Genomic DNA, 21835 nt, shown 5'->3' on the forward strand with positions numbered 1-21835 from the left:
CTAAATGCATGCTATTCAACCGATCACTGCCCGCACCTGCTCGCCTGTCCAGCATCACTACTCTGGACGGCTCTGACTTAGAATACGTGGACAACTACAAATACCTGGGTGTCTGGTTAGACTGTAAACTCTCCTTCCAGACTCACATTATGCATCTCCAATCCAAAATTAAATCTAGAATCGGCTTCCTATATCGCAACAAAGCATCCTTCACTCATGCTGCCAAAGATACCCTCGTAAAACTGACCATCCTACCGATCTTCGACTTCGGTGATGTCATCTATAAAATAGCCTCCAACACTCTACTCAACAAACTGGATGCAGAGCCATCCATTTTGTCACCAAAGCCCCATACACTACCCACCATTGCGACCTGTACGCTCTCGTTGGTTGGCCCTCGCTTCATACGTGTCGCCAAACCCACTGGCTACAGGTTATCTACAAGTCTCTGCTAGGTAAAGCCCCGCCTTCTCAGCTCACTGGTCACCATAGCAGCACCCACTCGTAGCACGCGCTCCAGCAGGTATATCTCACTGGTCACCCCAAAAGCCAATTCCTCCTTTGGTCGTCTTTCCTTTCAGTTCTCTGCTGCCAATGACTGGAACGAACTGCAAAAATCTCTGAAGCTGGAGACTCATATCTCCCTCACTAGCTTTAAGCACCAGCTGTCAGAGCAGCTCACAGATCACTGCACCTGTACATAGCTCATCTGTAAACAGCCCATCTATCTACCTCATCCCTATACCATATGTATTTATTTATCTTGCTCCTTTGCACCCCAGTATCTCTACTTGACTATGTTTTGTTTATTCCATGTGTAACTCTGTGTTGCTGTATGTGTCGAATTGCTATGCTTTATCTTGGCCAGTTGCAAATGAGAACTTGTTCTCAACTAGCCTACCTGGTTAAATAAAGGTGTTCTCAACTAGCCTACCTGGTTAAATAAAGGTGTTCTCAACTAGCCTACCTGGTTAAATAAAGGTGAAATATAAAAAATCTAATCAAAGCTACGGTAGACATAACGCGATTTGATGTTATTTTATCTGTGGCTATGACCTTGAGCCTTCTTGGATGGGCACTTCTAATGTAAATCTTTGGCAGCACCCAAGGGTGCCTGAACTTTCTTGATCTCCCTGTAGATTTTGCGGCGACAAGTGTCCCGATGAGTGACAGAACACGGAGCCAATGATGACGCAACTAGAGAAGATTACCAACCCATGCCCTTTGTATTTTCCCTGGCTGCCCCTCCACCACAGAAAGCACTGAGCTAGGCTGAAATACATGCATTTTGGAGCTGCCGTACTCAAGAAAGCAGAAAAGAGACCATGTTTTCAGCAGCTTTATTAATTCAATTTTTTTTTAAACCATTGTTTGCAAACTTATATGTTTTTTTTATTATTAAACATATGTTTTGCTATACACGTGGGGCTCTGCCCCCACCTGCCCTGAATGAGGAGTCTCAACTGAACATGGTTAAGGTTATCGGTAGGGGTTAAGTTTAGGGTAGAGACAGCCCAAGGATTCTGGACAGCACTGAGCCTTTATAGCTACTGTAAACTGTGTACGTGCCTAATACCATGCCAGTAGGTATTAACTAATACCACGCCACCTGCGTGCATACATGCACTTCTGCCATCCTCCACATCAGCATTTGTTAAATGGCACACGTTTTAAACTATGTACTAATTTTATTTAGCCAAGCGTATATTAGTAAATAATTCCGTGAATGGGTATCATAATTCGTGAAGTAAGTCAAGATCCGAGAAAATGCGTCTCCGAACTACTTTCTCTAAATCGAACGAACGTGGAGGGACTAATTCCTGCCCTCTCTTCCACTCAAATAACTCAGCTGTCGTAGTAGTTGAGAGACTTGAGGTTGCGCTTAGGCAATGATGAAACTAAGATGGCGTTTAAACCCAGACAGGATGAACGGGGGATAGCGAAATTGGTCACAAATTGATTTGATGGGGACATCATTCTCACAGAGATACTCGTTTACAAGCAAACGAGTCTTCAAAGTGGATCATCTTTGCACTTATAATCAAACAGACGTGGGTATATGGGGGAAGCGACGCTGAAAACGGGCAACTTTACGTGAGCTATCTGGACCTTGCTCGCTAGCTAACGTTAGCTCGTAACATTACTAGCTACAGTAGCTAGCTAACCAGCGACAGCTCGCTAACGTAGGTAACGTTAGCCAGCCGAGCTAAACAACAACAACACTGTCAACAGGGAGGGTAGTCTCAGGAGAAATAATTGTCTACGGGATTGTCCGGAGTATTTTTGATTAAAAATAAAACAATTAATATCTGTCTTGGGACAGGTACGAAACAGAGAAGGAACCAATATTTCCAGTGAAACTTCCACGCCAATTCGCAGTGCTACCCGAGACCGGAGGTGCTGCCTGGGATGGGCTGAAAAGTGGAGGCCGTAACGTTAGCTTCAGCCACAGTAATCGTGACCCAGTGCTGAACAATAGACCCCGTGAGCTTTCAAGACACCTACACCGCCCATCATATTATTGGTGACACCTGAGTCCATAATTTCCTCTGATCACGTTGAACGTGTCAGGCAGAGTTGCTGTCCAAGTGCCAGCTAACGTTATCTAACATGTAAGTCGAATAACGTTAGCTATACTCTAGCTAGCCATATTTCTTATCCGGAAAGTTAGCTAAGATGCTAGCTAGAGAAATCCTAGTTAGCAACTAACCAACTAACTACAGTGAAACTTAAAGTAAACCAAACAGCTTGGGATTGTTTTAGCCTGTCAGTCACCAAGGACCTCCCGTTATGTAGTTTGCTATGTGACAAATTAGCCATATTTTGTGATGTTTGACAATGGCTATATTCATTTGTTTCCTAACTTGAATCCCCATATTTGGTCTTGCGTGGATGGATGCAATCAGGCCTTTAAATCCTGTGACGTTTTATGTTGAGATTAGGGGCTTTAGCTATATTTAGAGAATATGTCCTGCATTTGTGTAGGAAGCTTCCTCAAATGTCTTTATCATTATTTTCTATTGAAAGGAAATGTAGGATGCCATCAGATGGGTTCTGTGAAATCAATTGTAGGAAACAAACCATATCCCAGACAGTCTTTTGATATCACCAAGTATCAACATACTTTGTTAGTTAGTGTATTATTTTATGTTGATGACCAAACACTAATTTGACCTTATGAGACAAGAATGGCACCATGTAAGAAGTGCATTATTTGCTGTGTCTGTAAGGTAGGGGGAGGGGAGAACAGTTACAAAGAACGCCTCCCCCATATTGGGTTAACAGGTTTGGGGATTTGGTGTTTTACTAGATTGAAGGTTCCAAAGACTTGTTCCAACTATTAGAACATGATTCAATTCAAAGACATTATTCACAAGTAGAAGAATCATGTAATGTTTGTAAAACAATGGCGACTCAAAATTGTAGGTTGTGTCACTTAGGGCCCGTTTGATCTGATGAAAAACATACTCTAAAGCATTGTTAATGTATCCAATTACATTTATGGTACTGTACATATGCATTTTTGAAGAACTGGTAATCCCATAAGGAAAAATCCCTTGTGATTATTTTCTCCTTAGCCTAACTTTGAACCCAAAGTGGATATTTTCAAGAAATTCATTTGAAATATAATTTTTTTATAGTAAATGTGTTATGTAGAATGCACTGTTTACAAAGACTCCAATAACTACATAACTACATAAACAGTCTTAGGTTTGGGGTTATGATAGGGTAAGATGGTTTTTCCAGCCTTATAAGACATGCATAAATGTATTCTTCAAGAATCAATGGGTAGTCTATATAGGGCCTGTATCATTCATTGTAATTACCATTGATTAGCAAGAACTCTTATATTGTGCCCGGACTTCTCATGGTGACAGTTATTTTGACTGCCAATCTGCTTAGCTAAGTAAGTAGCTGCACTGTGCAGTGACTTGACATGCAGATTTGACCTTACCTGTTGCCAGGGCGATGGAGGGGGAAGATTTTGTGCCTCCTCCGGAGTGCCCAGTGTTCGAGCCGTCATGGGAGGAGTTTCAGGATCCCCTGGGCTACATTGCCAAGATCCGTCCAATTGCAGAGAAGTCTGGAATCTGCAAGATTCGTCCTCCTGCTGTAAGTGTTTACTGGTGACATGCATCTATCATTTAACCCCATGAAACCTGTGGGGAGTTGAATATGGTTGTTTTCCTCTTTCCTTAACCAATCTGGTGTAGTCTCACTGTTATTTGTGTTTCTTTGTGTGTCTAGCAAACACAAGTACATGTTCTCTTTCTTACAAGCTGAGCACAGGATTGAGTGATTGCAGGATGACAAGTGTTTACATCAAACATAGACAGACATTGATCAAAGCTTTCCTTTCCCCACAGGACTGGCAGCCACCCTTTGCTGTGGAGGTGGATAGCTTCCGCTTCACACCCCGTATACAGAGACTTAATGAGCTGGAGGTTCGTCTCTCTCCTCATATTGTATCATTGTATTGTTGAGTCTCAGAAATGGAATGAATAGAACGGCCATCCCCATTCAAGTCAATGATGGATAATGGGTAGACTGGCATCCATTTTGAGTGTATCCATGCCAGGAAGTAAAAGCAGGAAGTGTACCTGTGCTGTGAACCAACTCAACTGACATTACACAAAATACATTCCATTGCATGAGCTACATCAGTTCGATTTTATTTACATTTTTTACAAATCATGCTATGTTACCATGGCAATCCATCATCAGGCAGCCATTGCTCATGTTAACATGAGTTTACTAGTCACATTGCCAGGGTTAGAGCTTCCAAGCCTGTTCTATTGCTATGGGTTGATATTGAAGAACTGTTTTAGAAGTCACATGTTCTGGTTGACCCAAAGATTATATTTTAGTTTTCAGTCCATTCTAATAATATTCAATCCTGACCCCCCCCCCCCCCCCCCCCCCCCTTTAGGCGGAGACACGAGTCAAGCTAAACTACTTGGACCGGATCGCCAAGTTCTGGGAGATCCAGGGATCCTCTCTCAAGATCCCGAACATCGAGAGGCGCATCCTGGACCTCTTCAGCCTGTCCAAGGTGCCAGAGCTGATTGACCCATTTTAATGTTTCTCAGTAAACCCCCTGTTGCATGTCTTATTTCTGTAAAACTAAAAAATAAGACCTGTTGAGACTCTTACCATTGCTAACACTATCCAATAGTACTTTAGCCAGTAAAACTGAGTTGTCCGCACTTATATTATTTTGTGTTGTAGGTTGTGATAGAGGAGGGAGGGTTTGATATAGTCAGTAAGGAGAGGCGCTGGGCTCGCGTGGCCCAGAAGCTTGGCTACCCTCCAGGCAAGAACATTGGCTCCCTCCTGCGCTCACACTACGAGAGGATTGTCTACCCCTTTGAGGTGTTCCACACTGGTGCCAGCCTGCCGGTAACGCTACTCACCCACTTTGCTCCTGCTCTTTTGTGCTTACACAAGCAATCAATCAACTCTGATCTATCAAACAGAATTTGACATGCATTGACTTATATTCTTTATTTGTTAAGTCAGTTGCACTGTTTATAAATGGTGTCCATCCATAGTCATGAATGTTGAAGAGGGTTTAACCCCAGGATTTCTGTGTGTAGCAGACTAAGCCAAAGCTATATGATGGAGAGGAGGTGCATAGAGAATACAAGCCCCACTCCATCCCCCTACGCCAGTCTGTCCAGCCCTCTAAGACGAGCAGCTACGGACGCAGAGCCAATCGTCTCCAGCCAGACGTGAGTGACAGCACACAAGCTCCAATGACCGACGTACATTATTTCCCTCTTAACAGTATCAGTCGTGTGTGTAGTTCACAGATACTAATATAAGTTGGTTAATTTGACTCATTTCCATGATCATGTTGATAGTTCCAAAGATGTAAGCATTCACTCTCCACAACCATAATCTGTTAGTAGCCATATTTAACCAGTCTCCTTCAGTAATGGGGTCCAAATCTATTCATTTGGTGGTGATGTACTGTCTTCTGAGAACTGCTAGTGAAACTACTGATCTGCACCGGTTCACAGATCTCAGCTAGGGTAACACCTGCCATTAACACATCTTACTCATAGGTTTTTCAAACTGATTGTTTTATCTTCTAGGTAGACTATCAGTGACTGATTTGGTTAGGCAGGAAGATAAAGTTGTCATACGCCCATACAATCATGTAATAATACTCATCTCTTTTGGCATTGAAAAATGGAATTACTTTTCATTCAATATCGTTGTATTCCTAAATTAATCTGATTTGAAATGACGTAATACCAAATTAGTCATTATTCCAAATGATTTGAATCTGAGTTCCAGCTCTTTCTCTCCAAATTGGAAAGGAACATCTAGATGGACCCGACGATGCGCTCAGAACGCAACCAGCATGCTTGCTCTGTGTACCGCTACGCTGCTGCTATGGTGTCTGCTGCTACTGCCTTTTGCCCCATGTTATATGCTATATGTCACCCGATATCTCCCTCTTCCTTTCTCTCTTTCTTTCCCTCTTTCAACACCACCGATTGTTCATTTTGGTACCCCTGCCATTGAACATTGCTAACCCATTGTAGTTACCTGTAGGGTACCCATGTCTTTCACCCATAGAATACATTTTGTTTGTACCATTTTGCATTTTAAAGTGGTGGTGTGGTGAGATCTTTTTGATTTGCTTCCTTGTATGCCTTACTCCAGATTTGATTTGAACAATGGCAAGAGATGCTTAAAGGGATGGTGTGATATTTTGGACATCTCCTTACCCAGAGTTAGATGAACTCATGGATACCATTTTTTTGTGTGTCTGCCTCCAGTATGAAGGACGTTTAAGGTCGTTTCGTGTGAAAGAGCGCTTTCATAACCGCTTCAAGACAAATTATCAATGAACAGTAGCTTATTTTCCAAATATTCCAACCTAGGAAGGTATTGTCCTAAAGTTGCCGCTTTCAAGAATAAAAGTCGATAGCCTAGTCTATTATTTGCAATTTATTTTACGAGGCAACTATTGTCCAGGCTTGTATAGACTAACCTAACTCACTAAGACAGCCCGGTCCTGATCAAACTCCCATCATTTGTGTGTCACACAGACACACACAGACCTGTTCCGTGCTGAAGCTCCTCCACCAGAAATTAATATTAGAAAAGAAAGCCCAGGCTTTCAACAACATTATCTTATGTGATTCATACTAGTTGTAGCATTCCATTCCACACGGTTATTTTAGCAAAGTTTTTTATTTATTTTATATGTTATTATTTATTTATTTTTTAACAATTGTTTCAAATAAATGCGAATAGTTTGGTTGGTCAATATAAGTGTTTTATGGGTACATAGGTTGCCCAGCTGTAACTGGAAATCTACCAGAACAGCTAGCACTGGCTGCAGAGCCATAAAAATGGTGTCTGTGATTTAATCTGACCCTGGGTAAGTAGAGAAAGGGCTTAAAATCTTGCACTGTCCCATTAAACTTTACACTGAGATGTCATCGGATTGGTCATAGCCCACCATAAGAATCTGATATGGTTTTGTTTTAAACCCACGTATGCATCCTTGTGTGTGTTTAATTTTCCGCTGAAATGTTTTATTACCTAGGCCAGGGGTCTCCAACCCTGTTCCTGGAGAGCTACCCTCCTGTGGACTTTCGCCCCAACCCAAGTTGTCACTATCCTAGTTCAGCTTATCAACCAGCTAATTGATTAGAATCGGGTGTGCTAGATGAGGGTTGGCATGAACCTGCAGGACGGTAGCTCTCCAGGTACAGGGTTGGAGAGACCTAGGCTATGCGTTCTCTGAGGGCTCAGTTCTAAACAGATCAAAAAGACCTTGTGATGTGATCAGTACAAGCACAGCTATATTTGGCAAATACATGGTCTACCCACGCCTGTTACAGTCAAACACAAGTCATTCTATTTCATCACACCAGATTTCCATCTCTTCATATACATTTTCACTCTTCCAATGGGTGTTTTTTTTCTTCTCCTCAGCCATTTCTTTTTCTTCCTCCTCCTGTCTCAGTTCTTTGTTGCTGTTGTTGTCTTCCTATGCAGGGTCCAGAGGATTCTGCTCCCCACCCTCTCTCCACTGGCTCTCAACACATCTCTACATCGGTACTGCCTGTCTCTCTTGAGCACAATGCGAGTCCTCGCTCTCTCCCGGCTCTACCCTTGCCCCATGTCTCTATCTGGCTCGGTTTCTCGAGCAGCAAACCCCTCGCTCTCTCCCGGCTCTACCCTTGCCCCACCCTTGCCCCATGTCTCTATCTGGCTCGGATTTTCGAGCAGCAAACCTCTCTCTCTCTCACTTTTTTTTTTTGCGGCAGGGCCCTTGTCGTCCTTTTCTAAATCTTAACAAACATCACCATTCAACAGCCTAGCATCAAGCTTTCGCTGTCTTTAGCCCTTATCCCACTCACCCACTCACTGTTTGTCCTTGGCAACAACTTATGCAAATGCATAAGCAATTATCTGTCTTGCCTGTACTTGTTTATGAAATCAGTGTGAATCTCTCTCTCCTTATCTCTTTACTGTTAGTCAGTCTCTGTGCGTCCTTTCTTAATGCTTCCATTCCCTCACTTCTGCAGCGCTATTGTGTGACTGCATGTGTTCTGCTGAGTGCAGTTGAACTCCAGTGGGTTGTGTTTGACAAGAACCCTGTTAGACACTCCACTTGGCCTTTTGAAAAAGTAAAATATTTGGAAAATGCAAATGCAGCTTTGTGCATTTTATGCTCTGAATCATTGCCCCTTCAAAAGTTTTACAGATTTCGGATCTGAGGCAGATGACGCCTCACAACCTCGACTTGAGTGCATTTTTAATTGTATTAATCACTCAGTTCAGCTGAGTTGAGACTTGTATGTAGGTTCCCCAAATTATTTTCCTTTGTTGGGACGTGTGTTTGGATGCTTTTTCTTATAACACGGTGATGGATCGTTACCTTTGTTTAATAACTGTCAATACACAAAGATGTACTATATGGAGAGGTTGTACTCTCCTTGCTGACCCTCTAGTACTACTATTCTACCTTATCCTCACACCATCTCCTGACCCCTCTGCTTCTCCATTCCCTCTCAGTATACCTGAAAGTGTATTGGTGTTGCTCCCATCGCATCTCCCTACTGACTTTTTGCCATCTGTCACCCTAGCCTGATCCCACAGAGGAGGACATAGAGAAGAATCCAGAGCTGAAGAAACTACAGATTTACGGTGCAGGGCCTAAGATGATGGGACTAGGACTGGTGCCCAGGAATAAGAGCATTCCCAAGAAAGGTAACACAACTCTGCTACAGTCCTTCACCTCCCCTAGTTGGGTCTGAAATGTGGGCTCTGGTCATAAAGTAGTATCATATAGAATACGGTGCAATTTTGGATGCATGTTGACCACTTCTCCGATTTCCCCTCCTTCCAGAAGAGCTGCCTCAGACTGTGACTGTCCGGGCTGCAGCTCCTGCTGTCCAGGTCAAGGAGCAGCCAGGGGAGGTCAAAGAGAAAGGAGGAGATGGCAGCACAACCACAACGGCTCCTCCTCCCTCTGATGCCACGATAAAGAGTGAGGTGAAGAAAGAGGAAGAGAAACATGAAGGTGGAGCAGCTCATGACAGCGGGGACCAAGACAGTGGTGAAAACGGTGACGGGCCCTGCACCAAGATGACCATGAGGCTGAGACGTAACCTCGGCAACCCTCAGTTTGTAAGGGCCTTAGCCTCCATTCACGCTTACGGGCAAGTTATACAGGCACAGATTAAGGATTATCCTGGACTAAGAAGCATGGTCACTGGAGATTCTCTGTCTGGGAATCCAGCCCTGTAGGTTATGTCTGATCCAAAATCAGATGTTATAGCTATTCGAATCATAAGGTGGCAATTTAAATGGGGAAATAAATAAAGCTAGTTGAAAACCATCTATGCTGCCAGTAATTTAATGGGTAAACAATTTACATGTAATATTTTGTTAGTCAGCTCCTTTCCAACATATTTGAGTGTGGCAATTTAAATGCAGAACTTTAAATCTGTTTCACTTATCTGTGTTCTGCTAAGGTGGATTCGTTTGTGTGCCGGATGTGTGGCCGTGGCGACGAGGATGAGAAGCTCCTGCTGTGTGATGGTTGTGATGACAACTACCACACCTTCTGTCTGCTGCCCCCTCTCACTGAAGCCCCCAAGGGCAACTGGCGCTGTCCAAAATGTGTGGCTGAGGTGAGAGCGTCATGAACCACGTTTCCATCCACAGAGTAGTCATACCGTCTATAAATAAATTATTACGACAGCTGTGATGGAAACGAGTTTTGGTACAATTTCATAAATACCACTAGATAATTTGTTCAATCGACATAGTGGGATCTTTTTGTGTCTGTAAAAGTAATTACCTGTATGGGAGAATTTTTTTTTTTTTAATGAGTAAATATTGATATATTAACCATCATATCGAAGTAAACTTGGAGTCACGCGATGACATGTGTGGTCCTCCCACTATGACTCGGGAAACCATGCAGTGTATTAGGCTACAGATGAAATAAGTGGTGAAAGTGCACAGTGATAAGCTTGATGCCCCTTTCAACAAATATGGAGGGTCTTATTCTGGTGACATGATTGATGCTTGACTGCTGTTTGACAAATGTAAATATTCTCTCTCTTATCTATAATAATGTCATACTATCATACCCCCACTGAATCTGCCAGCTGTTGGCTAGAGTGCACGTGCGTAGACCAGAGTAGACTTATCTATTTTACCCAACAGTTTCTGTGACAAAACTATCAGTAGAGTAGAAAATGTGATGGAAACACATTGAACTTTCAATTTTTATTATTTGATACATGAGAAAGTCTATTTTGTGTGCACTTCGTCATCACACACTGATTTGGTGGAAACACGCATATTTTCTTTATGCAGATATTTGAATAGTCACATTCATCTGTCACCGATTGGATGGAAAACTAGCTATCCTGTTTTCAAACAAACATCCTGCTATGTGGCTGCAGCCATCCACCGTCTAATTAATCTGGAGCCTCTGTGTGTATATTTTAACCTGAGGAGTCTGGAGTCATTGAAGCAGTTTTCTGGTAGATGTAGCTTGTAGGGGAAACGTGTGTTTGATGGAACCCAGGGCTGGATGCCTAGTCAGGAGAATTCTGTCTATTGAACACAGGCTATTGACATCTAAACCTGTCAGGAAAAACTCTGGGCGTAAACTTTTGCATTCTAGTCATCTGTATGTCTGGTAACTATTTATTTGATTTTCCTCCATCCAATCCATTTCTTCAATGGCCTCTTGTCTGCCTCTCTTCTTCCCTCCAGGAGTGTAAGAGGCCAGCGGAGGCCTTTGGTTTTGAGCAGGCTACTAGGGAATACACCCTGCAGAGTTTTGGGGAGATGGCCGACACCTTCAAAGCAGACTACTTCAACATGCCTGTCCATGTAAGTGCGCCTGTACAAACTATAAATGAATGCTTTGCTCTGATGTGGAGATAAACTAGTCCTTACTAATGAATACATGCTAGTTGATTAGATCGATACATTATTCTTCACCCATATGAGTTTTTTTTTTTTGTGTTTGTTACAAATGTCTGTGTGTAGATGGTTCCGACAGAGCTGGTGGAGAGAGAGTTCTGGCGGTTGGTCAGTAGTATAGAGGAGGACGTGACAGTGGAGTATGGAGCCGACATCCACTCTAAAGAGTTTGGCAGTGGATTCCCCATGAACAACGGCATGAAGAACCTCTCACAAGAGGAAGCGGTAACTAGCTATCAGCCTTTTCATATTTCACTCCTGTTGTCTTCTCCTTTTATTAGTTCTTTAAATATACAGTGTTTGTCTATTCCGCTCTCATTGATATGCCATTAATATGATCCTTGTACAACATGTATAAAATAATATATATTTCCTCCAGAACTAAACCTGCACAGTTTAGTCTGACCCTCTTGCTGCCCTCTGCAGGACTATGCCCGGAGCGGCTGGAACCTGAACGTGATGCCAGTTCTGGAGCAGTCCCTGCTGTGCCACATCAACGCAGACATCTCTGGCATGAAGGTGCCCTGGCTCTACGTGGGCATGGTCTTCTCCGCTTTCTGCTGGCACATCGAAGACCACTGGAGCTACTCCATCAACTACCTGCACTGGTAAAGAGGACACTAACTGTACAGTACACAAAACATTACAACCCCTACAGGTGACATGGGGCATTAATAGGTAGTTCATCTGTAGATGTTTGAGATTGTCCTTTTATGTCCGATAGCTTTATACAGGACTATGTACTGACTGATAGATATGGTTAGTGAGAAACGCTGTTCTCATCTCCCCCTCTCTCTCTGTTCCTCTCTCTCTCCCCTCGCTGTTCCCTTTACCTCTCCCTCCTCTCTCTGTCCCCCTCTCCTCCTCCAGGGGTGAGCCTAAGACGTGGTACGGGGTTCCCTCTGTAGCAGCAGAGCAGTTAGAGGAGGTGATGAAGAAGCTGACCCCAGAGCTGTTTGAGTTCCAGCCTGACCTCCTCCACCAGCTGGTCACTATTATGAACCCCAACATCCTCATGGCTCACGGGGTCCCGGTAAGTCACACACACACACCAGAGTATGTGAGAAGAGAGTGGAGGGTGCCCAATTTGACTGGAGCGTGGAGCGAGTTTCCCAAAGGCTGGAGCATCGGCCTTCTCACCCTCTCCAATTTCACTTCACAAGCTCAGGGCATGCCCGGCCCAGCATGCATTTGTAGTCTACTTGTTTGCTGCTCTAGCCCCTTGCTGTCGCTACTGTCATGGAGTTAAATATGTTCATAAAGACACTGATATAAAACACAGCTGCTAAATCAAGGTGACTTACAAAGATGAGGACCAAGAGAGGGAGTGCAGTGATGTAATGTCCACAACCAAATAATCATTTAACGTTAAAATTGCTCCATTCATTAAAATCACTTTTTAGACACCCATCTATTTTTGTAACTACCTAGACCTACCATGTGGTTTTGAAGTACTGAAAACAAACCATATGATTTGAATGAAAAGTATTTGAATAAAGAACATGAAGATGTCGAAGAAGCGCTCGTCGTATTAAACAGTATTTAAAACAGGAACCAGATGGGAGGGCTAAGATAAAAAACCTTTTTTTGATTTAGGCTATATTATTTCAAGACCTACAAATTTAAAAATTGTGAAGCATTTGCAAGTACGACACACTAGGCTGGCAGGGACCTTAAGCGCTCAGCATTTGATCAAACTTGTTGTATTAAATCATTAGTGTCTATAAATTGCACATATAGGCTGTTACTTAGAATTAATTACAATTTAAACAAAGAAAATGCTTTACTAGGCTCCATCTACAGAGCCTTGGAATTCAATTTAAAAACGTGGCGTAGCGCTCCATGAGCGGCTTTTCCAACCTCTCAACTCCACTCACATACTGACACACACAACCTCTCATACCCATACTACACCTCATAATATTGTGGAGTTGAGATTATGACAAATAAATGCGAGATATATTTGTGGACAATGGTCATTCTGATGAGTCCCTTGTGGCATTTGATCGACAGGTTGTGCGCACCAACCAATGTGCTGGCGAGTTTGTCATCACTTTCCCCAGAGCTTACCACAGCGGCTTCAATCAGGGATACAACTTTGCTGAAGCTGTAAACTTTTGCACTGCAGACTGGGTAAGGCTCTCATCTGTGTCCTGAGAACTAAACTGACTCTAATCTTCCCAACTAGGTCTCTATACCTATCCTAATGGGAGTGTCGTACGTTGTTTTCAAATTGTCTCTTGCATTCACACCCGTCCGTCAGCTGCCCGCAGGCCGCTCCTGTATCGAGCACTACCGTCGTCTGCGACGGTACTGTGTTTTCTCCCACGAGGAGCTGACCTGTAAGATGGCCGCCTGCCCAGAGAAGCTAGACCTCAACCTGGCCGCTGCCACGCACAGAGAGATGTTCAGCATCGTCCAGGAGGAGAGGGAGCTACGCAAGGGCTTGCTGGAGAGGGTGAGACTAATACATTTGAAGGGAATGGATGTTTACTCTGGGTCTCCTATAGGCCTGTCTGTGGTTTGGTCACTGACTTGAGCACTCAGTGGAATTACTTTGTGGTGTGAGTTGTTTGATTGTTGTGGCTTCTTGCGCTATATTGACTGTTTGGTTTATGTGAGTTAGTGGTGTATGTTGTGTAATACTGACTGTGTGTGTGTGTGTGGTTTCTTAAATCCCTGTGTGTGTGTTCTCTCAGGGCATCACAGAGGCTGAGAGGGAGGCGTTTGAGCTGCTACCTGATGATGAGAGGCAGTGTGATAATTGCAAGACCACCTGCTTCCTGTCGGCCCTGGCCTGTTCAAACTGCACTGAACGCCTCGTCTGTCTCTACCACACTCAGGACCTCTGTAACTGCCCCACAGACAAACTCTACCTCAGGTACAACTGAGTCTCTCTCGCGCTCTCTCTCTACGTATCCTTTCTTTACCGCTAGCGCCTCACACCTGACTCCTCCGTGTTCCTTCTCCCTACAGGTACAGGTACACACTGGATGAGCTGCTGGCCATGTTACACCGGCTCAAAGTGCGAGCTGAGTCGTTTGATTCCTGGGCCAACAGAGTGAAAGAGGCTCTGGAGCAGGAAGAGGGCAACAAGACAGGTCAGAACTACACACACATAGACACAAACTATACACTTGACAAGTATACCGCTCTATACTCTTGTGTGGCTGAACCACACCTCTGTAACTGAATGTCCCCAAAGAAATGTCTTAACCTCTCTGGGATCGTCCGGGACGCTAGCGTCCCACCTCGCCAACAGCCAGTGAAAGTGCAGGGCGCCAAATTCAAAATAACAGAAATCTCAATTAAAATTCCTCAACTATAAGTATTTTACACCATTTTAAAGATACACTTCTCGTTAATCCAACCACAGTGTCCGATTTCAAAAAGGCTTTTTGGCGAAAGCAGAACATATCATTATGTTAGGTCAGCAACTAGTCACACAAAGCATTCAGCCATTTTCCAACCAAAGAGGAGGTGTCACAAAAAGCAGAAATATAGATAAAATTAATGACTAACCTTTGAAGATCTTCATCAGATGACCCTCCCAGGACTCAATGTTACACAATACATGTATGTTTTGTTCGATCAAGTTCATATTTATATCCAAAAACCTCAGTTTACATTGGCGCCGTGTTCAGAAATGCCTCCAAAACATCCAGAGAAATTGCAGAGCCACATCAAATAACAGAAATACTCATCATAAACTTTGATGAAAGATACATGTTTTACATAGAATTAAAGATAAACTTGTTCTTAATGCAACCGCTATGTCAGATTTTAAAAAAGCTTTACGGCAAAAGCACAATATTCAATCATCTGAGAACAGCGTTCAGCCACAAATGCAAGCCATACAGTTACCCGCCAAGTTGTGGAGTCAACAAAAGTCATAAATAGCATTATAAATCTTCACTTACCTTTGCTGATCTTCATCGGAATGCACTCCCAGGACTCCCACTTCCACAAGAAGTGTTTGTTTTATTCGATTACATCCATATTTATGTCCAAATACCTCCGTTTCATTCACATTTAGTTCACTATTCCAAAGGCACAATGTGCGAGTGCAAAATCCAGACAAAGTCAAGAGTTCCATTACAGTTTGTAGAAACATGTCAAACAATGTTTACATTCAATCCTTAGGGTCTTTTTATAATAAATCTTCTATTATATTCCAACCGGACAATAGCGTATTCATTAGAGGGAAAAGAAGGCACGGCGCGCAGTAAACAACTGATTGGCCACAGCCTAGTCCACTTGTTGAAACAGCTCTTATTCGACACCCTTCCACAATAGAAGCCTCAAACAACTTTCTAAAGACTGTTGACATCTGCTGGAAGCCTTGGGAAGGGCAATCTGGCCCCATAGACACAGCATATTGGATAGGCAATCACATAAATGAAACTACACATCTCAGATTTCCCACTTCCTGGTTGGATTTGTCTCAGGTTTTCGCCTGCCACATGAGGTCTGTGAGTATAACATAAATCATTCAAACAGTTTTAGAAACTTCAGAGTGTTTTCTATCCAATACTACTAATAATAAGCATATATTAGCATCTGGGACAGAGTAGCATGCAGTTTACTCTGGGCACCTTATTCATCCAAGCTACTCAATACGGCCCCCCTGTCACCAAGAAGTTTTAAGAGTGAATGAAAATGCATATTGACTTTGAGTTCATGTTTCTCCAGGTGTCACGGATCTGGAGGTGCTGAAGGCAGAGGCAGCAGAGAAGAAGTTTCCTGACAACGAGCTGCTCCAGAGACTCAACACTACCCTCACTAACACACAGCACTGTCAGCAGACCAGCACTGAGCTCCTCAACAAGACACTGACCAGGTAACACCCACTGCCATACCCAATGCATTTAGCTCCACGGTGACTCCCATACACCATAACAAACATTGCTGTGTATGTGTTGCAGGAGGATGACCCTGGCTGAACTCAAGGCTCTAGTGGAGAAGATGGAGAACCTGCCCTGTGTGATAAGCCAGCTGGAGGACGTACAGGTGAGTAGCCTCCAGCTGGACCTGATCCACCAGAGAGAAACCAGTAAATCTGCTGTAGCTGTAACGTTGTTAATGTCCGGCCCTCTCTTCCTTCCCTATTTCCTCTCATTCCTTTTTAATTCCCACTTTCTCTCAGGCGGTCCTGCGTACGATAGAGGAATTCCAGACTCAGGCCCAGGCTCTAGTGAGCGACAGGGACTGGCGGCGAGACGCCCCTCCCCCAGAGCAGCTTCAGGCCCTGTTGGAGCAGGGGGCTGGCTTACCTGTCGATGCCCCTGAGTGTGAGCTCCTGAAGGGGATGCAGGAGCAGAGCCGCTGGCTAGGCGAGGTGCGCCGGACCATGGGTCCCGAGGGGAGTGAGGTGACCCTGGTGGTCCTCAGGAGCCTGATGGAGGCGGGCTGCATCGTGCCCCAGAGCGTCTCTGTGGAAACGGCCATGGCAGAGCTGCAGGAGCTGCTGACGATAGCAGAACGTTGGGAGGAGAAGGCCCAGATCTGTTTGGAGCAACGGTGAGGGACACCTCATACTGACTCACTCTTTCACCGCCATTCTTTCTCTCCTCACTGTCTCACCCACAGACTCATCGCTCTTTCTTTTAGACTCACTCACTGTTCTCAGGTTGTTTTGCTGTTCCTAATGTCCCCTCTCTCTCCTGGTGTGATTGCAGGCAGAAGCACCCTCTGTCCACCTTGGAGGCCATAGTGAACGAGGCCCAGCTCATCCCAGTCAAGCTGCCCAACATCCTGTCTCTCCGGGGCTGTCTGAGCCGGGCCAGGGCCTGGGTCACTGACCTGGAGGAGATCCAGGCAAGTAGCACCAACTCTTACTGTCTGTCATAACCTGGGCCATGTTCAATTGGCAAACGTTGTGTAATGTTGCAAATAGGAAATGCCTGAATACAGGTCAGAGAAGTATGTTTGTTCTACAATGTACATGTCTATGACATTGTTCCGTTTAGTTGTGCCCTACTAAACGTAACCCAGGCTTGTCCCCTCTTCCTCTCACATGTGTGTACTGTAGAATGGGGAGCACTACCCGTGTCTGGATGACCTGGAGGGCCTGGTGGCGATAGGGAGAGACCTGCCAGTCAGGATGGAGGAGCTGAGGCAGCTGGAGCTGCAGGTAGCCAGCGCCCACTCCTGGAGAGACAAGGCCTCCAAGACCTTCCTGAAGAAGAGCAGCCAGCACAGCCTGCTACAGGTCAGGGGTGGAGCTTGTGTGGGCCTGCTTAGTTCTTCATTTACAGCTGTTTTGCCCCGCACATATCAATCATGCTTAGTGGAGAGGGAGGGAAGCCTTGGGACATAGATAGTCACAGTATCTATCTGCAAACTTTGTTGAACTAAGTCTTGGGTGTATGTGAACATTGTCTGCCCTGACATTCTATGTGAGTGTGTTAGCCAGTAGTGTGTGTGTTAACATGTGACTCTTACTAACACCTTGAGCCTCACAACTTTGTCTTGCTGTAGGTGTTGTGTCCGTGCGTGGAGAAGCGTAAAGCGAGGGGAGAGGAGATGGGTTGTTTAGATGACACCGATACCAACACTCTGGGCCTTTCTGCTCAGGACCTGAGAGACCCTGGAGCCATTGTGAGTCTGCATGGAGTCTGGCCTAGCCAGACAGTATGGCTGTCGGGTTCTAGTCTGTTCAGTGTGTTAGTGTTACCTACCAGTTTCAGAATGTCATATCCAAACAACTTGATTAGTCTCAAGGCAGTTTCTATTAGGGCTACAGCGATGCTTCAGTCACATACAAACAGCATGCAGAGACCATTAAAAAGTGCATCATCCGTCTGTCCCCCTCTAGGTGACGGCATTTAAAGAAGGAGAGCACCAGGAGAAAGGGGCTCTGCTGAGGCTCCAGCAGGACAACCTGTCTAAACCAGGTGTGGAGAAGAAAGAGAAAGAGGTAAAGACTGAGCAGGAGGACAAGGAGAACGGAGGTGGGAGGTGGGGGGAGGACCCCATGGAGCTGGACACAGCTCTCCACTCTGAGAACTGTGGAAAGGGGAACGGGGACAGTAACCACACAACGACAGGCAGTGCCTCTCCTCCCCAGTCAGTGTGTGTGTGTGGCCGGGCGCCTCGCCCCCCTCTGCTCCGCTGCCACCTGTGTAAAGACTGGTTCCACGGTGGGTGTGTCCCGTTCCCCTCCCTCCTGCTCCCCTCAGCGCCCCCCACCAACCCCCTCTGCTGGTGGGACTGGGACTCACGCTTCCTGTGCCCCCGGTGCCAGCGCTCGCGGCGCCCGCGTCTGGAGACCATCCTGGCCCTGCTGGTGGCGCTCCAGAGGCTGCCCGTCCGTCTGCCAGAGGGAGAGGCTCTGCAGTGTCTCACAGAGAGGGCCATCACCTGGCAGGGGCGTGCCAAGGAGGCACTGGACAGCCCAGAGATACAAGGGGCACTAGAGAAGCTGCAGGAGCTTAAACAGAAGCAGCCTCACAGGGAGGGAGAGGAGGAGGAGGATGGGAAGAAAGGGAACTCTGAGTCAGTGATAGTGCTGTCGGATTCTGAGGGAGGGGAGGGAGAGGGAGTGATAGACCTCACAGAGGAGAACTCTCCCAAGAAGACCCCAAAGAAAGAGATGAACGGTGGCACGCAGGCTGGATGTGAAAACGGCATAAGCCGTTACAATGTAACAGGTTAGTAGCCAATATTGTAACACCTCCAGTCCATGATGTAACCCAGGAGACTTTTTCTCCTGTGTCTGACTGTACCCCTCTGTATCTCCACCCAGGTGTGGGCTCTCTGCTGCCGCTGGTCCCTTCACTAAAAGGCCCAGTGATAGAGCTGTCCCTGACCACCAGGACCCAGCTAGAGGAGTTGCAGCTGGAGGGAGACCTGCTGGAGGTGTCTCTGGACCAGACCAGCACCATCCACAGGGTCCTCCAGGCTGCTTCAGAGCCACAAAGACACACACTCCAAACACTCATACTGGTGAGTGACCAGGAAACCTTTACCATTTAGTGTATGTTGTAATAGCTTAACTCCAATTCCCATTTAGTTAGTCAGTAGCTCTATTAGTTTTAAACTGTCTGAATAGTGTGGGTTGATGTATCATGTTTTGTCCTGCCTCCCCTTCTCTCAGATTGAGCTCCAGGAGCAGAAAGGGGCGGGCCGTGGGGGGCGGGCCAAGGACAAGAGGAAGAGGAAGAGCCAGAGGGGCGACACAGGGGCGGAGGGAGGACCCCGGTCCCAGGACACTTCAGAGTCCAAGAAGACCCGGCCCCTCAACCACATTCCCATCCAGACACACCCTGAGGTAACGCTCATCCAGGCACACCCCCGGGTGACGCCCACCCAGGCACACCCCTGGGGTGACGCCCACCCAGGCACACCCCTGGGGTGACGCCCACCCAGGCACCCCCCCGGGGTGACGCCCACCCAGGCACCCCTCCCGGGTGACGCCCACCCAGGCCCACCCCCGGGGTGACGCCCACCCAGGCACACCCCCGGGTGACGCCCACCCAGGCACACCCCCGGGGTGACGCCCACCCAGGCACACCCCCGGGGTGACGCCCACCCAGGCACACCCCCGGGGTGACGCCCACCCAGGCCCACACCCCCGGGGTGACGCCCACCCAGGCCCACCCCCCCCGGGGTGACGCCCACCCCCGGGGTGACGCCCACCCAGGCCCAACCCCGGGGTGACGCCCACCCAGGCACACACCCCGGGGTGACGCCCACCCAGGCACACACCCGGGGTGACGCCCACCCAGGCACACCCCCGGGGTGACGCCCACCCAGGCCACGGCGCTTTTGTATGCTCTTGTTTATTTTCTATTTTTAGGCCCTCCTCGTGTATTTTTTAAAACTTTTGTTCAAGAGATAATTAGTTGCATTACTTATTTGAAAGAAGTTGAACCAGTTAAACTCCTGCTTCTGTCTTTGTTTCCGTTTCTTCCTCTCCCTCAGATCTTATGATATGGTTATGGATGCAACACTGGAGAAAGGAATGGTCAGACGTTTGGAGATAATAGAATGGACAGATCACTCTGGGCCGGAAGACAGCGTCAAACTGTGGAAGGAAAGATGCAGGCCATCCCCCCCTGTCTACAGCCCCCGCCCCCACCCGTCTACAGGCCCACCCGTCTACAGCTCCCCCACCCGTCTACAGCCCCCGCCCCCACCCGTCTACAGGCCCACCTGTCTACAGGCCCACCCGTCTACAGCCCCCGCCCCCACCCGTCTACAGGCCCACCCGTCTACAGCCCCCGCCCCCACCCGTCTACAGCCCCCCCACCCGTCTACAGGCCCACCCGTCTACAGCTCCCCCACCCGTCTACAGCCCCCCCCCCCCCCCCGTCTACAGCTCCCCCACCTCTCTTTCTGAGCTCCTACATCTATATTCTACACTCCTGTCTAATTCTCCTGCCCTCCCACTCTATTCTGATCTTTCTCTTCCAACCCTGTACTTTACACCCCCCCTCCCCCTGTCTGTCTTTCGCTATCTACCTCCCTCCATCCTCCCAGTGAACGTGTTCGGAGTGTGTGAGCTGGCTTCGTCATTGGAGAGTGTCTTGGTCTTAATTAGGGATCCAGGTCAGTCAGTCGGTATGCTATGTGTTTTCAGCTCTATTAAATGAACGTTTTGGAACAGGCCTCAGACAGACACAGTGGCCCGGTTAAGTTGACCCACACATACCCACTTACTGAAGTAGAAATGAATGATATTGATTTATTTTTCTGGGGTTTTTGGGCATGAAGCTTACTTACAGCTGAAGTTCAGTACAGTGGAAGGTTGTGAATCACAGCAGATCATAGGTGTCCATGGTCACCGTGGTAACACTTGTATTTTTTTGTATTTGATCTTGTTTGTTGAGGCTGGGTTGTCAGAGGGGATTTTGCATTTTGAATAAAACCCATTTGGATATTTTGGGAATGTTTTTTGGTGCTACTTTCCCAAAATAGGTATCTCTTTCATTCTCTCACTTTCACTACTCTCTCTTTCATTAGTTTGGATCCCCTCAGATTTATCCTTTTCTGTCATGTTTTTGTCTCATTTCTTCCCCCTCTATCTCGCTCTCTCCCTTTCTCTCTCCACTTCCAAACTAAAGTAACACTTCACTTTATCACAATTTACTTTTTCTCCTCTTGGTTAAAATAATTATTATTATTGGTATTGATATTGCAGACACACAGTTGTCGTGCGTTTGTGTATAAACTTTTCATTTCAATGTTGCCTTTTTGTTTCTTTTCACTCTTGTTAGAAAATAAAAGTTTAGAATTGTTTTAGGAATCTTTTGACTCCTGTCCTTTTTTCCATCTGAATTTCTTTAAGTGGTTTGACAGAATAGTGAAGTTTGTGGTGCTGAATCGATCAGTACACTCTTTGTGTTGTGAACCT

The 21835-nt window shown here is 46.1% G+C and overlaps 1 protein-coding gene across 4 annotated transcripts; it reads left to right on the forward strand.

The window, feature by feature from the left end:
• Nucleotides 1-1706: 1706 nt before the first annotated feature.
• Nucleotides 1707-21727, forward strand: LOC109868969 (lysine-specific demethylase 5C-like). Of its 4 annotated transcripts, none has more exons than XM_020458755.2 (28): nt 1707-2612; nt 3966-4113; nt 4368-4445; nt 4931-5053; nt 5230-5400; nt 5601-5732; nt 8023-8082; nt 9117-9240; nt 9380-9660; nt 10008-10166; nt 11266-11385; nt 11545-11703; nt 11905-12086; nt 12349-12511; nt 13492-13611; nt 13742-13936; nt 14178-14359; nt 14455-14579; nt 16171-16318; nt 16404-16488; nt 16625-16998; nt 17157-17295; nt 17510-17689; nt 17959-18078; nt 18296-19130; nt 19226-19425; nt 19577-19750; nt 20404-21727. In XM_020458755.2, coding segments are annotated over exons 1-28 (4788 nt in total). In that variant the 5' UTR covers nt 1707-2610; the 3' UTR covers nt 20413-21727. The 4 variants fall into 4 exon arrangements, with proteins under 4 accessions (XP_020314344.2, XP_020314343.2, XP_031659465.1 ...); XM_020458754.2 differs by having other exon boundaries at nt 1710-2612; nt 5598-5732; XM_031803605.1 differs by lacking the exon at nt 8023-8082 and having other exon boundaries at nt 1711-2612.
• The last annotated feature ends 108 nt before the right edge of the window (nt 21728-21835 follow it).

Source organism: Oncorhynchus kisutch, linkage group LG24 (genome assembly GCF_002021735.2).
Source record: "Oncorhynchus kisutch isolate 150728-3 linkage group LG24, Okis_V2, whole genome shotgun sequence".
Classification (NCBI taxonomy): Eukaryota; Metazoa; Chordata; class Actinopteri; order Salmoniformes; family Salmonidae; genus Oncorhynchus; species Oncorhynchus kisutch.

Excerpts from the sequence above, each read along its gene's own strand:
- LOC109868969 (XM_020458754.2), top strand. Across the intron at positions 8,083-9,116 it reads CTCAACACATCTCTACATCG|CCTGATCCCACAGAGGAGGA; the intron begins GTACTGCCTGTC and ends CTGTCACCCTAG. Across the intron at positions 10,167-11,265 it reads GTCCAAAATGTGTGGCTGAG|GAGTGTAAGAGGCCAGCGGA; the intron begins GTGAGAGCGTCA and ends TCTTCCCTCCAG.